Here is a 16078-nt window from a genome sequence, read left to right on the forward strand (position 1 = left end):
GATTAGTTGACCATAGAGTTGAGGGTCCATTTCTGGGCTCTCTAGTCCATTCCATTGATTTATGTGTCTGTTTTTGTGCAATACCATGCTGTCTGAATGAGCACAGCTTTGTAACATAGCTTGAAGTCAGGCATTGTGATGCCTTTTTCTTTATCAACACCCCCCCAGCCCGTGATTAGGGATCTTTCCTATTTCCATGCAAATTTTAGGATTGTTTGTTCCATTTCTTTGAAAAAAGTTGGTGGTATTTTGATAGGGATTGCATTAAATGCACAGTTCCTTTAGGTAGCATAGACATTTTCACAAAATTTTTCTTCCAATCCATGAGCATGGAATGTTTTTCCATTTCTTTGTGTCTTCCTCAATTTCTTTCCTGACTACTTTGTAGTTTCCTGAGTACAGATTCTTTGCCTCCTTGGTTAGGTGTATTTCTAGCAATCTTGTGATTTTTGGTGTAACTATAAATTGGATTGACTCCTTAATTTCTCTTTCTTCTGTCTTATTGTTGGTGTATAGAAATGCAACTGATTTCTGTGCATAGATTTTATATCCTGACACTTTACTGAATTCTTCTATGGGTTCTGGCAGTTTTGGAGTGGAGTCTCTTGGGTTTTCCATATAAAGTATCCTGTCATCTACAAAGAGTGAAAGTGGTGGTGGGTATCATTCAGAATAGGTATTAATTCTTCTTTAAATGTTTGTTAGATCTGACATATTACCAACATCAGTATTGATTAGGTCCCTAGCCTTCGGTACTGCCTCTGGTTCTTTTTTTTTGTGGTGACTTTTCCACCTTGTCATTTTATCCAAATAAGAATATATGAATGAGAGACTAAAATACTGAAAGGGTGGCAAAGACCCCAGAAAAATGTGCATTAACCAAATCAGAAGAGACCCCAAATCGTGCGGAGAAGAAAGGGGGTAAAAAGAAGTTCAAAAAAATTTTTAAAAAAAGAAAAAGATATATATTAGACTGGTGAATAGAACAGAGCCACACTTGATTTTGGGAGTATTTTGGTCTCTTAGAAGAAACTTCTAAGTTTCTAACTCCTAAGAAACTTCTATCTAATTGTAGCTTTGATTTGTATTTCCCTGATGATCACTGATGTAGAGTACCTTTTCATGCGTCTGTTGGTCATCTGTATGTCTTTGGAAATATGTGTGTTCATGTCTTCTGCTCATTTTTAATTGGATTCTTAATTTTGGTGGTGTTGGGTTATGTAAGTTCTTTATATAGCTTGCATATTAACCCTTTATGAGCATTGTCACTTGCAAATATCTTCTCCCTTTTAGTAGGTTGTCTTTCAGTTTTGTTGATCGTTTCCTTTGCTGGTCAGAAGATTTTTATTTTGATGTAGTCCCAAAAGTTTATTATTGCTTTTGTTTCCCTTGCCTTAAGAGACATATCAAGAAAAATGTTGCTCCAGCCAATGTCAGAGAAATGACTTCCTGTGCTCTTTCTAGGATTTTTATGGTTCTGGGTTTCATATGTAGGTCCTTAATCCAGTTTTCATATGTAGGTCCTTAATCCAGTTTTAGTTTACTTTTGTGTATGGTGTAAGAAAGTGGTCTTGTTTCATTCATTTGCATGTTGTCCAGTTTTTCCAACATCATTCATTGAGACTGTCTTTTCCTCATTGTATATTGTTTCCTGTTTTGTCAAAGATTAACCAACCATATGATTGTGCATTCATTTCTGTGTTTTCTATTTGTTTTATTGATCTATGTGTCTGTTTTTGTGCCAGTACCTTACTGTTCTGATCACTGTAGCTTTGTCCCTCCCCCCACCCCTCCAAAACCCTTAGATTGTTTTTCAGAGTCCACAGTCTCTCATGGTTCATCTCCCCCTCCAATTTTGTAATACAAGTTGAAGTCCAGGATTGTGATGCCTCCAGCCTTGCTTTCCTTTTTCAAGGTTGCTTTGGATAATTCATGATATCCATGGTCTTCTGTGGTTCCATACAAATTTTAGGTTTGTTGGTTCTACCTCTGTGAAAATGTTACTGGTATTTTGATAAGGATTGCATTAAATATGAAGATTGCTTTGGGTAGTATAGACATTTTAACAGTATTTGTGTTTCTGATTCACAAGACTACAATGTCTTTCCATTTCTCTGTGTTACCCTCAATTTCTTTCATGAATGTTTTATAGTTTTCAGAGTACAGGTCTTTCACTCTTTGGTATATTAATTTTGTATGCTGGAACTTTACTGAATTTGTTTATCAGTTTTAGCCATTTTTCAGGTTTTATATACATATATAGTATCATGTCATCTACAAACAGTGAAAGTTTTACTTCTTCCTTGCTGATTTGGTTGCCTTTTATTTCTTTTTGTTTGAGTGCTGAGGCTAGGATTTTCAGTACTGTGTTGAATAAAAGCAGTGAGAGTGGACATCCCTGTCTTGTTCCTGACTATAGAGGAAAAGCTCTCAGTTTTTCCCTTTTTAAGACAGTATTAGCTTTGGTTTTTTTCATATATAGCCTTTATTATATTGAGGTATGTTCCCTCTAAACCTACATTGTCCAGAGTTGTCTCGAATGGATGTTGTACTTTGTCAAATACTCTTTCTACATCTATTGAAATGATTATATGATTCTTATCTTTTCTTTTGTTAATGTCATATATCACATTGATTGATTTGTGGATATTGAACCACACTTGCAACCCAGGAATAAATCCCACTTGATCATGATGAATGTTTTTTTTTGTTTTGTTTTGTTTTGTTTTTAAAGATTTTATTTGTTTATTTGACAGACAGAGATCACAAGTAGACAGAGAGACAGAGAGGCAGGCAGAGAGAGAGAGAGAGGGAAGCAGGCTCCCTGCTGAGCAGAGAGCCCTATGCGGGACTCCATCCCAGGACCCTGAGATCATGACCTGAGCCGAAGGCAGTGGCTTAACCCACTGAGCCACCCAGGCGCCCCGAATGGGTTTTTTTTTTAACGTCTTGTTGGACTCTGTTTTCTTGTATTTTATTGAGAATTTTGGCATTTATATTGATCAAGAATATTGGCCGATAGTTATCTTTATTAGTGGCATCGTTATGGGGTTTTGGTATCAGGGTAATGCTGGCCTCATAGAATGAATTTTGAAATTTTCTTACCTATTTTTTTTTAATAGTTTGAGAAGAATAGATATTACCTCTTCTCTAAGTTTTTGGTAGACTTCATCTGTAAAGCCGTCTGGTCCTAGACTTTTGTTTGTTACAGTTTTTTGAGTGGTGATTCAATTTCATTGCTTGTAATCTGTTCAAACTTTTTATTTCTTCCTCATTCAGTTTTAGGGGGTTGTAGACTTCTAGAAATGTATCCATTTCTTCTAGAATGTGTAGTTTGTTGGTATATAATTATTTGTAGTATTCTCTTACAATAGGTTGTATTTCTTTGGTATCAGTTATTATTTCTTCCCTTTTATTTCTGATTTTGTTTGAGTCCTTTCTCTCTCTCTCTCTCCCACTTTCCCTCTCTCTCCCCCTCACCTTTTTTCTTGATGAGTCTGCCTAAGGGTTTGTCAATTTTATTGATCTTTAGAAAGAACCAGCTCCTGGTTTCATTGATATGTTCTGTTGGCTTTTTTAGTTTCTATTTTATTTCTGATCTAATCTTTATTATATTCTTTCTTCTGGTTTCGGGTTTTGTTTGTACTTTTTAACTCCTTTGGGTATAAAATTAGGTTGTATATTTGAGTTTTTGGTTTTTGTTTGTTTGGTTTTTTCCTCTTGAGGTAGGGCCATATTGCTATAAACTTTACTCTTAGAAAATCTTTCCTGTGTCCTGAAGATTTTGGAGCATTGTGTTTTCATTTTCATTTGTCTCCATGTATTTTTTTAGTAAGGGAGGGGCAGAAGGGGTGGGGAGAAAGAATCTTAAGCAGGTGGAGGCTGACACGGCTTAATCTCATAACCCTCAAATCATGACCTAAGCTGAAACCAAAAGTTGGACATTTCACTGACTGAGCCACCCAGGCACCCTGTCTCCATGTATTTGCTTTTCTCTTTCATTTTTTGGTTGACCCCTTCATTGTTAGTAGCATGTTATTTAAACTTCATGTATTTGTGCTCTTCCTATATTTTTTCTTGTGGTTGATTTCTAATTTCATAGTGTTGTGGTCAGAAAAGATGCATGACTTTGATCTTTTTCAATTTTTTGAAACTTGTTTCAGTTTGTTGAAACTTGTTTTGCGACCTACCGTGTGATACATTCTGGAGAATGGTCCATGTGCACTTGAAAACAATATGAATTCTGCTGTTTTAGGATGGAATATTTGAATACATCTAGTAAATTCATGTGGTCCAATGTGCAATTAAAAGCCACAGTTTCTTTGTTGATTTTCTCTTTAGATGATCTGTTCATTGATGTAAGTGGGGTGTTAAAGTCCTATCCTATTATTATATTACTATCAATTAGTCCCTTTATGTTTGTTATTAACTTTTCTATGTACTTGGGTGCCCCCAGGTTGGATGCATAGATATTTACAATTATATTAGATTGTTAGATTGTTTTCTTTATAATTATATGGTGTCCTTCTTTGTTTCTTGTTACAGTCTTTGTTTTAAAGTCTATTTTGTTCACTATAAGGGTTGCTCCCCTGGCTTTTTTACTTCCATGTGCATCATTAATGCTTCTCCATCCCTTCACTTTCAGTCTGCAGGTCTTAAATGAGTCTCTTGTAGGCACCATAATGGTAGGTCTTGTATTATATCTATTCTGTCACCCTGTGTCTTTTTATTGGAGCATTTAGTCCACTTATATCCAAAGTAATTATTGATAGTTATGTCCTTATTTTATTACTTATTTTGTAACCCTGAGACAGTGAATGAAAGGATTACTCCCAAAAACTTAGTAGGAGAAAGGAGAGGCCTGGGGGCCAGATGCTCTAGTGGTGAAAGGCCTTGAGCCAAGTCTCTGCTTTTATTGTGAGTTTAATTAATACACCACGTGCAAGGCAAGGAGTTAGTGAGGTACAGGACCATTACAGATGCCTGCACTTAAGCATTTACTCCCTGGATGAAACCCTTGAGCCATAGTAAGAATCTGGCCACATTCAGCCAAGAAACTTGAGAGGAGGCCCAGCGTTCTTTTGCTTTTCAATGGGCCTCATCCAGGAGGCATATACAAGTCAGGTTTTTATCTGTTCCAGCACTGTGAATCCCCACATTGTTTTATGGTTGTTTGTTGTTCTAATTCTTCTTTTGTTCTCTTTCATGGTTAGCTGACATTCTTTAGTGGTACGCTTACATTCCTTTCCCTTTATTTTTTATATATCCATTACTGGCTTTTGATTTGTGGCTACCAACTGGTTTGTCTGTAACATCTTGTGCATATAGTAATCTATTTTAAGTTGATGATCGCTTAAGTTTGAACCATTCATTGCTCCTGTCCCCCACCTCCCCACATTTTATGTATATAGTATCATAATTTACAAGCTTCTATTTTGTGAGTCCCTTGATTGATTTTTACAATATACTTATTTTTCTGCTCTTGTGTTTTCCTACTTTTCTTATTTATTATTTATGTTCTGTCCTTTTCTCATATAGAGTCCCCTTTAAGATTTCTTGTGGGACTGGTCTAATGGTAATGAATTCCTTTGATTTTAATTTGTCTGAGAAACTCTTTATCACTCCTTCTATTCTGAATGATAGTCTTTCTACATAGAGTATTTTTTTTTAAGATTTTATTTATTTATTTGACACAGAGAGAGAGAGATCACAAGTAGGCAGAGAGGCAGGCAGAGAGAGAGGGAAGCAGGCTCCCTGCTGAGCAGAGAGCCTGATGCAGGGCTCTATCCCAGGACCCTGAGATCATGACCTGAGCCTAAGGCAGAGGCTTAACCCACTGAGCCACCCAGGCGCCCCAAGAAATCTGTAACTGGCTGTGATCAATTAATGTAAACACGACTGCACTTGGACCAGCCGCTACATAGAGTATTCTTGCCTGAAGATTTTTCCATTTAGCACTTTTAATATATCATGCCCCTCCCTCTGGCCTCCAAAGTTTCTGTTGAAAACAAGCTGATACCATTATGGGGTTTCTTTTGCTTGTAACTATTTTCTCTTTATGCTTTAAAAATTCTCCCTCTATCACTACTTTTTGGCATTTTACTATTATGTATTTTGGTGTGGACCTCCTTGGGTTGGTTTTGTTGGGAAATCTCTGCACCTCCTGAGTCTGGATGTATTTCCTTCCTCACATTCGGGAAATTTAAAGTTATTATTTATTCAAATAAAATTGCCCCCTTCTCTCTCTCTTCTTCTGGGATTGCTATAATGGGAACGTTCATACATTTGATGGTGTTGGCTGAGTTTTTTAAATCTATTCTCATTTTGTGTAATTTTTTTTCTCTCTCTCCTATTCAGCTTGATTCCTTTCCATTTCTTGGTCCTCCAAGTTGCTGATCCATTCTTCTGCTTCATTTAGTCTACTATTGATTCCTTCTAATGTATATTTCATTTCAGTTACTGGTTCTTCATCTCTGATTGGTTCTTGTTTATATTTTCTGTCTCATTGTTAAAGTCCTCAACTCTTTTCTCAAACCCAGTGAGTATCTTTATGATCATTAGTTTAAATTCACTATCAGACATATTACTTATCTCTGTTTTATTTTTATCTCTTGCTGTGATTTGTCCTGTTCTTTCCTTCAGGACATATTCCTCTGTCTCCTTTTTGTCTAACTCTGTGGTCTGTTTCTCTGTGTTAAACAGTGTTAGCTACATCTCCTGCTCTTGAAAGTTATGGCTTTATGAAGAAAAGATCATTTCGTGCCCTGCATTGCTGTGTCCCCTGTTCACCAGAACCTGACACTTCAGGAGTATCTCCTATGTGTGTTGCCTATACCCTCCTTTTCTGGCTGAGCTGGCTTTTACTTTCAGTCCAGTCATCTGCAGTGGCTCTCTTTGCCTGTGCTGGGCAGTATTTGGTCCATGTGTTGCTAAGGGGCCAGTCTGAGGCTGCCTTGGGCTTGAGTTGAGTCAGACCAGCCATTTGTCAAAGATGCAGTAGCACCAAACTGCAGAGTACCTTCCCTGTGTCGTCCCCTGAGAAGCTTCAGTTGGTGAGTGGGATTTGCGGTCAGACCAGCTGTCTCCCCCAGCCCATGGCTGGGTCCATAGTCTGACTAATGTATGGTTATCTTTCCCTCTTTCTGTGGCAGGAGTTACTTTGGAGTTGTTCTGGGCTTTGTTGAGGCTGCTTGCATACTGCCAGGCTCTTGGCATTGTTCTGAATGTGCTCTACCCAACAGCATATTTGAAGGTGTGGATCCGCATAGTTTGTCAGATCAGACCTGCAGTTTTTGAAAGGTTTGCGAACAGGTCTTTTGCAGGAGGGAAGCTGCAATTGCCAGACTAAGGCCAGCTGGTTTGGAGGGAGTGGATCCACAAAGTATGTGGAGGTGAGTGCACAGTGTTAGCAAGGTTTGCTCAGGTCCTCTGGTGGAAGGGTTCTGCCAGGGCAGGACTTGCAGTATAAGCAAGTTAGGTTGGAGTGTTGGCACTGCGCTGGTTCCCACAGATGCACATGTATTTATGCTGGGAGGCAGGGGAGGGAAATACCACCTGCCAATCTCTTTGTTCCTAGAAAAGTCTTCCATGGAAGCCTGTCCCTCCAGCACACACTCTGAGATTAGTATAGACCAGTTCCCCTCCAGTATGACCATAGCACTTTTCAAACTACTGCTTCTCTGCTGTATCTCCTCAAACTGTTTACTGTGCTGTCTCTTTAAGGGCAGTAACTCCATTTTCTCTCACTTTATGGCTCCCTGAGAGTGGAACCCAGTGATTTTGAACGTTTGAAGTTTTAAGTCCTGCTGGTTGTAAGAACTCATGAAATTTGGCTCTTCTAGTTTTCAAAGCCAAATGGTGAGGGAGATTTGTCTTCTCTGTGAGGTCTACCTACTGTGAGAGTCTATCTCCCTACAGTATCCCTCCATCCTGTGAACAGTCCTGTGGGTCTGTTTAGCTCCCCACCTTTTGACTCCCCACTTTGTCTCTGCCTTTCCTACCCTCTTAGATGTGGCCTCTTTATATTTAGTTTTGTAGTTCTACCAATCTTTGGGTCATTTGCTGGGTTATTTATACTGATGTGAGTGTTATCAAGTTGTATAAGTAAGGTAAAGTGAACTTAGGGTCCTCCTACTCCCCCATCTTTTCTAGCAGTCTTGTTCATGCAGTTTTTGTGTGTGGATAATGGTGGGTAAAAACTCAGTATGGTAGTTATAGTCCACTGGGTATACTTTTTTAAGAACACTTATTTTACAATCTTAATAATTCTAAGAGATTTGAAAATTACATATTTGATAACAGTTTAAACTGATGAAAATATTTAGATTACTTTTTTAGAAGGGATCTTAAATGTGGAAAGGGATACATAGTTTTTAAAAATTCCTTTAGGGCCTATCTGAGTGAAAATGTTTGAAGACCAGTGGACTAAAGAATTAGAGAGCTTAGAAAAGCATACTAGACCCATCTCCTCCTGGTAATTGCTTTTATCTGGATATCTAAAATAATGATAATTCATTATAGACTGATCGTTGAAAAGTGGGTGGATTATCAGTCATTTCAAAGAGCAGTTACCATAGGCAACCAAAAGCTACAGTTGACATTAATTACATTTAAATTCATCCTTTGATAAATGCTATTCTTTGAGATTAAGGGTAATGGTGCTCACAAATTAGAACACCTTGACATAATTATGTTTCCTGTGGGGCGGGGTGGTGGGTAGCTAATAATTGGAATTTTCTATAGAGGTCAAGAAATGTCAACAAATAGACTCAACATGGCTCAGAACTGCCCATTTTTTCATCTCTGCTCTTTCTTCCTTTGTAATGAGAACAGTCTGTGACCTTGGCCTTCAAATGGATTTGAGCATGTATATGAGAAGGTTATAGTTTATATGAATACAGTTGCTTATAAAGATTGTTTCTGTTGCTTCTTATTGAAAAACTGTTGTGTACAAAGAACAACAGTAAAGGTAGAGGAAAATGAATTTTATTTTCAACTTTAAATTTTTTTTTTTAAAGATTTTATTTATTTATTTGACAGAGAGAGATTACAAGTAGGCAGAGAGGCAGGCAGAGAGAGAGAGGAGGAAGCAGGCTCCCCACTGAGCAGAGAGCCCAATGCAGGGCTCGATCCCAGAACCCCGGGATCATGACCTGAGCCAAAGGCAGAGGCTTTAACCCACTGAGTCACCCAGGTGCCCCTTGGGAGTTTCTCTTCTAAATTCTTTATTTGAAATGTACATTTTTGTCAAGTAGTTTCTAAGAGTTAGTTGAAGTTTTCTAGAATTCTAACTATAACTTATTTCAAAGCAAACTTACAAAAAGATTTTTAAGGAATGAAATCAATAATTTCTCAGGTAGTAATTAAAGGCAACCACATGATTAACCTCATTGGGCTCAATTCTGTAGAAGCTTACATTTTTTAATTCACTTTTGGCCTATAATTACAAATTTCTTGGGAACATTAGGAAACTCTTCTGAAATGACTTTGGGTTAAACTTCTTGTAGAATCTCTCTAGCCTGCCTCTGATTATTTTGTTAGTAATTAAAAATACTTTAATGCTCAGAATTTAAAGAACCTGTGAATAAATGGTCTCTCTTAAAAAGAATGAACTGGCCTTACTAAATTGGACTTGATTGAAATTATTTTAGGCATTTCTAACCTTGTGAAGTATGGAAGAAAAACACGACATGAATGCTTGACATTGAATTACCTTACACTGAATGCTGAATACAGTGTCTCACTTTCGTATTTTATGGTCATAACCTTATACTTTGGGATTTTCGTTAAAATAATAAAATTGGGTTATGCAAACATTGCTTAATTTTGTTTTTACTGTCTTGTGAGGCAACAGATGAGGCCTGCTGTATGTTAAAAAGTGTGTATGAGGATATTGGGAAGAAGTTACTGTTTGTAGAACATGGACTCTTTGTGTAGGGAAATTTTTTTTTTTTTAAAGATTTTATTTATTTATTTGACAGAGAGAGATCACAAGTAGGCAGAGAGGCAGGCAGAGAGAGAGAGAGAGAGAGGAAAGCAGGCTCTCTGCTCAGCAGAGAGCCCGACGCAGGACTTGATCCCAGGACTCTGGGATCATGACCTGAGCCGAAGGCAGCGGCTTAACCCACTGAGCCACCCAGGCGCCCCAGTGTGTAGGGAAAATTTTCTCCTGATGAATGCTTCTTCTTTTTCCCAGACTCCACCTGCCAAGAGAAAATTAGTCAATTGTTTCTCTCTGCTTTCCCAACACATTAAAACCAAATTCAAATAAATCTTGTTTGCTATCCAGTCACTTAGATGATATATTGATAATTAAGTTTGACTTATTAATTAGCCTTGAATTTCTCTTTGGAGATGACATATATTTCACTGGAACATCGTATTGTAAAAAAAAAAAATAGCATGCTCTAACTATAGGTAGAGAAGAATAAGAAATGCTATTTGATACTATGATGTAGTCTAGCAAGTATTTACTAATTAGACCATATTTCATTTCAGCCACTATATGGGAGCCATATCCTGGTTAGACTATGTAGATAGAAATATCTATGAATCAGGATATCCAGGAGAGCATACATCCTTTTTTTTTTTTTTAAGAGAGAGAGAGGGAGAGAGAGTGCGTGTGCCTGAACATGTGGGGAGACACATGGAAAAGGGGGAAAGAGAATCCCATGACCCTGAAATCGTGACCAGAGCCAAAATCAAGAGTCAGGTGCTTAACCTATTGAGCCTCTAATGGGTCCCTCAGAGGAGCTTACATCTTAAAAAGTGCTATTAGTTGAGAAGAGTGTACTTGGATACCAGTTAAGAAAAGCAAAGTAGGACCTTGATAAATGACAATGACTTTGACAATGGAGTGTGTTCTACTGATGATGAATTGAGAAATTATTTTATTTAAATTTGCTCGCTCTTCTATAGTTCATAACAATTTACCAGTGTGACCTCCCTGGTTTTGATAATTGTACTATGGTTATATTAGATGTTGACATTAAAGGAAACTGAATGAGGGATATATGAAAACTTTTTATGATTTTTTAAATAATTAAACAAAATTTACATAATGTATAATTAGCCATATAAAGTGTACAATTTAATGATATTTAGTATATTTACAATGTTTTGTGAGTATTACCTACTTCCAGCAGCTTTTCATCATTTCTGCAGGGAACTCTGTACCCATTAAGCAATCACTTTCCCTTTCCCCCTACCCCCAGCCCTTGGCAACCGCTAAATCTGCTCTTTCTCTATGGATTTGCCTATCATTTGTATTTCATCTAAATGAAATCATTTAGATGATCTTTTATGTCTGGCTTCTTTCACAAAGCATAATGTTTTAAGGTTCATCCATGTTGTGCCATGTATCAGTACTTAGGATATTTTCATTTTTGGCTATAAAATATTTTTATTGTATGAATGGCATCTTGTTTATCCATTCATCCATTGGTGGACATATGGGTTATTTCCAGGTTTTGGCTATTGTGAATAGTGCTGCTAAGAGTATTCATGTACAAGTATTTGTTTGAATACTTGTTTTCAACTGTTTTGGATACATACCTCAGTATAGAAATGCAGGGTCATGTGGTAATTCTATGTTTAACTTTTTGAAGAACTGCCAGACTTTTCCACAAGCGGTGCATCATTTTATATTCCCAGCAGTAGTGTACAAAATTTCCTGTTTATTGACTTCCTCCCCAACACTTATTCTTTTTTGGTTTTGATTATTGCCATCCTATGGTTGTGAAGTAGTTTTTCTTTTCTTTTTTTTTTTTTTTTTTATACACATATATTTTTATCCCCAGGGGTACAGGTCTGTGAATTGCCAGGTTTACACACTTCACAGCACTCACCAAAGCACATACCCTCCCCAATGTGAAGTAGTTTTTCATTAAGGTCTTCTTTCATAATTCCTTAATGACTCACAATGTTGAGCGTCCTTTGACGTGTTTAGTAGCCATTTGTGTATGTTCTTAGATGTAGTCCTTTGCCCACTTTTTAATTAGGTTTTTTTAATTGTTGAATTGTAAAGGCTTTATGTATAGATACTAGACCTTTGTCAGACATAAGATATTTGCAAGTACTTTTTCCCATTCTATGAAATTCTCATTTCACTTCCTTGATAGTATCTTGTGATGTACAAAAGTTCTTAGTTTTGATGAATCTAATTCATCTATTTTTTCTTTTGTTGAATTCTTTTGGTATTATACCTCAAATTCCATTTCCAACTCCAAGATCATGAAGATTTTCCCGTAGGTTTTCATACAAGAGTTTTATAGTTTTAGCCCCTTGATCCATTTTGAGTTAATTTTTGATATATAGTTTAAGATTCTAAATTTATTCTTTGGCTCAAAATGTTGGAATTAATATTCAAAAGAGATAATCATCATTCTTCATTGTCTTAGAAAAAACATTTATGATAATATTAAATCATTTTTTCTTATACTTAAAAAAGAATCGAAGAATATAAGAGCTAAAACTATAAAATTCTCAGGAGAAAGCATATGGGTAAATCTGTATGAACTTGGATTTTAAAATGGATTCTTAGATATGACAGATAAGAGATAAGAGCAATCAACAAAAAAAAAATAAAGGAATAGGATTCATGAAAAAACTTCTGTACATCATAGGATGCTCTCAAGAAAGTGAAAAGCCAATGTGCAGAATGTGAGAACTTTTACAACTAAATATAAAACATTATATTTAAAAATCTAACTTAAAAATAAGCCAAGGATTTGAGTGGACATTTCTCCAAAGATGTACAAGTGGCCAATATACACTTAAAACATTTAACATCATTAGCCATCACGAAAATACAAGTCAAAACCATGAGATACTCACCATCTAGGATAACTATAATAAAACAAAGGGACAATAAATAAAAAGTGTTGACAAAGAGACAGAGATGTTGGAACCCTCTGACATTGCTAGTTAAGAACATAATATGGTGAAGCCACTTTAGAATATAGTTTGACAGTTCCTCAGAAAGCTAAATATATAGTTACCATGTAACCCAGCAATTCTTAGATATATACCCAAAAGAATTGAAAACATATGTCCACATTAAAAACTTGTACATAAATATTCATAGCACCATTATTTATAATAGCCAAGAGTGGAAACAAGCCAAATGTCCATCAAAAGATAAATGGATAGGGGTGCCTAGGTGGCTCAGTGGGTTAAGCCTCTGCCTTCGGCTCAGGTTGTGACCTCAGGGTCCTGGGATCGAGCCCCATGTCAGGCTCTCTGCTCAACAAGCGTCCTGCTTCCGCCTCTCTCTCTCTGCTTCTCTCTCTCTGCCAACTGTGATCTCTGTCTGTCAAATAAATAAATAAATAAAATATTTTTTTAAAAAGACAAATGAATCAACAAAAAGCATAACCGTATAGTGAAATATTCAACCATTAAAAGGATCGAAGTACTGACACATGCTACAACATGCATGAACCTGAAATTATATTCTAAGTGAAAAAAACCTGACACAGAAGTCCATATATGATTCCATTTATATCTAATTTCCAGAGTAGGAAAATTATAATGATACAAAGCAAATTAGTACTTGCCAAGGGCAAGAGGGAGGAGAGAATGGGTAGTAAATAATGGATACAGGGTTTGTTTTTGAGGTAAAGAAATTTTTCTGTTGATAGTGGTGAAGTTTGCAAACTGTGACTATACTAAAAAGCATGAAACTGTATACTCAAAGAGAATGAATTTTATAGTATGAGAAATATCTCAACAAAAATCAATACATTTTAAAAATACCTTGCAAGCAGAAGATTTTCTGTTTTAAAACAATGCTTATTTGATATTTGCCTTAAGAAAATTCTTTTTTTTTTTTTAGGAATTTATCGTGGCATCCTGCATTGACCACTAAAAGTAAAATGCGAATTCCACATTCTCATGCATTTATTGATCTGACTGCAGATTTTACAGCAGGTAAGTTACACATAAATGTAAAATACTTCTTTTGAACTGCCAAAGAATTACAAGATTTTATTTATTCTTTTCTTAGTAATCATATCCTACTGAATTGAATGGTAAAACCAAAATGTTAAAAGGTTATAAGGAAGTCAGTGATATTAGATACACTTTAAAAGTACTGGACGTAGAGGTGCCTGGGTGGCCTAGTTGGTTAAGGGTCTGCCTTAGGCTCAGATCATGATCCCAGGGTCCTGGGATCGAGCCCACATTGGGCACCCTGCTCAGTGGGAAGCTTGCTTCTCCCCCTGCCCTTCCCTCCTGTTCTCTCTCTCTCAAATAAATAAAATCTTAAAAAAAAAAAAAAATGTACTGGATATAATAAATAAAACTTTAGTTGCTTTTGTTTGTTAACCACATCAAAATTTGGATTCTCCACTTAAAAATTAATGATAATTTAGATACCTATTGCCTGATGTTTCTTTCCTTTTCCATTTAAAAATTATTGACGAATAAATGCTATAAATTTAACTGTAAGAAAAGTATTTAGCTTATAATTTAAAAATTTCAGAGGTTTTTTACAAATTTTTTTAATGTGAACAATTCTAAACATAGAAAAGTAGAGTAATATGATACACTATTCTTTTTTTTTTTATTTTATTTTCAGCATAACAGTATTCATTATTTTTTCACCACACCCAATGCTCCATGCAGTACGTGCCCTCTATAATACCCACCACCTGGTACCCCAACCTCCCACCCCCCTGCCAATTCAAACCCCTCAGATTGTTTTTCAGAGTCCATAGTCTCTCATGGTTCACCTCCCCTTCCAATTTCCCCCAACTCCCTTCTCCTCTCCATCTCCCCTTTTCCTCCATGCTATTTGTTATGCTCCACAACTAAGTGAAACCATATGGTAATTGACTCTCTCTGATTGACTGATTTCACTCAGCATAATCTCTTCCAGTCCCATCCATGTTGCTACAAAAGTTGGGTATTCGTTCTTTCTGATGGAGGCATAATACTCCATAGTGTATATGGACCACATCTTCCTTATCCATTCATCTGTTGAAGGGCATCTTGGTTCTTTCCACAGTTTGGCGACCGTGGCCATTGCTGCTATAAACATTGAGGTACAGATGGCCCTTCTTTTCACGACATCTGTATCTTTGGGGTAAATACCTCATAACTTAGCTTCAACAATTATCAACATATGGCCCATCTTATTTCGTTGGTACAACCATCAAGCCCCTCCTGTCCCAGATAATTTGAAATCCCAAACATTGTATCATTTCACTTATGAATATTTTAACCTGTATCTCTAAATGATAAGGACTTTTTTATTTTTAACATCCAAAAGATCATTTTCATATCTAAAAAAATTTAACAATAGTTTCTTAATATCATCAAATATTTATTCACTATTGAAAATGTTTCAGTTATCTCCTAAATGTTTTTATCAAATCCAAAGCTACACAAGGTACATAGGTATATTAAAAAAAAACATTATCTGTCAGCACCTGGGTGGCTTAGTCAGTTAAGCTTTTGCCTTCTCCTCAGGTCATGATCTCAGGGTCCCAGGATCAAACCCACATCTGGCATCTGGCTCCCTGCTCAGCAGAGAGCCTGCTTCTCCCTCTCCCTCTGCCCTTTCCCTGCCTCTTCTCCATCCCCCCACCCACCCTGCTCTCATGCACATGCTTGCTCACTCTTTATCTCAAATAAGTAAAAACCTTTGAACAAAATGAAAATCAAAAAACATTTTTGTGTTACAAAATGTCTCAAACTCTGGATTTTCCATTTCTATCCTCATGGTGTTAGCATGTGACTCTGTCTCCTGTATTTCTTTTAAACCAGTAATTAAATTTGAAACCTTGATCAGAATGAGACTTCTTTTTTTTTGGTCAAGAATACTTCCTAGATATTGCTATTTTTTTCAGCTCATTAGGAGACATGTGATTTAAATTCTGTCTCTTTGGTGTTGTTAAGATTGATCAGTAGTTTCAGATTTCCTCAGCATGGACCATTCATTGTAATGCTGTCTTAATGGTTTTAGGTGCTATTGATATTTATGAGCATGTCCAGTATTTCAATAGGAATTCCAAAATTGTGGCACCTTAAATCTGCCATTCATCTGTATGTATTATTATCTGGAATTTTCTATCTA

General features: G+C 36.4%; 1 protein-coding gene across 1 annotated transcript in view; it reads left to right on the forward strand.

The window, feature by feature from the left end:
• ITFG1 (integrin alpha FG-GAP repeat containing 1) overlaps positions 1-16078 on the forward strand; it is a 297293-nt gene that overhangs the window by 26152 nt on the left and 255063 nt on the right. The window contains exon 6 of the mRNA XM_044256211.1: positions 13835-13929. Coding sequence (XP_044112146.1) covers positions 13835-13929 — 95 coding nt within the window. The remainder of the gene's footprint in view (positions 1-13834; positions 13930-16078) is intronic.

This window comes from Neovison vison, chromosome 7 (assembly GCF_020171115.1).
Source record: "Neovison vison isolate M4711 chromosome 7, ASM_NN_V1, whole genome shotgun sequence".
Taxonomy (NCBI): domain Eukaryota; kingdom Metazoa; phylum Chordata; class Mammalia; order Carnivora; family Mustelidae; genus Neogale; species Neogale vison.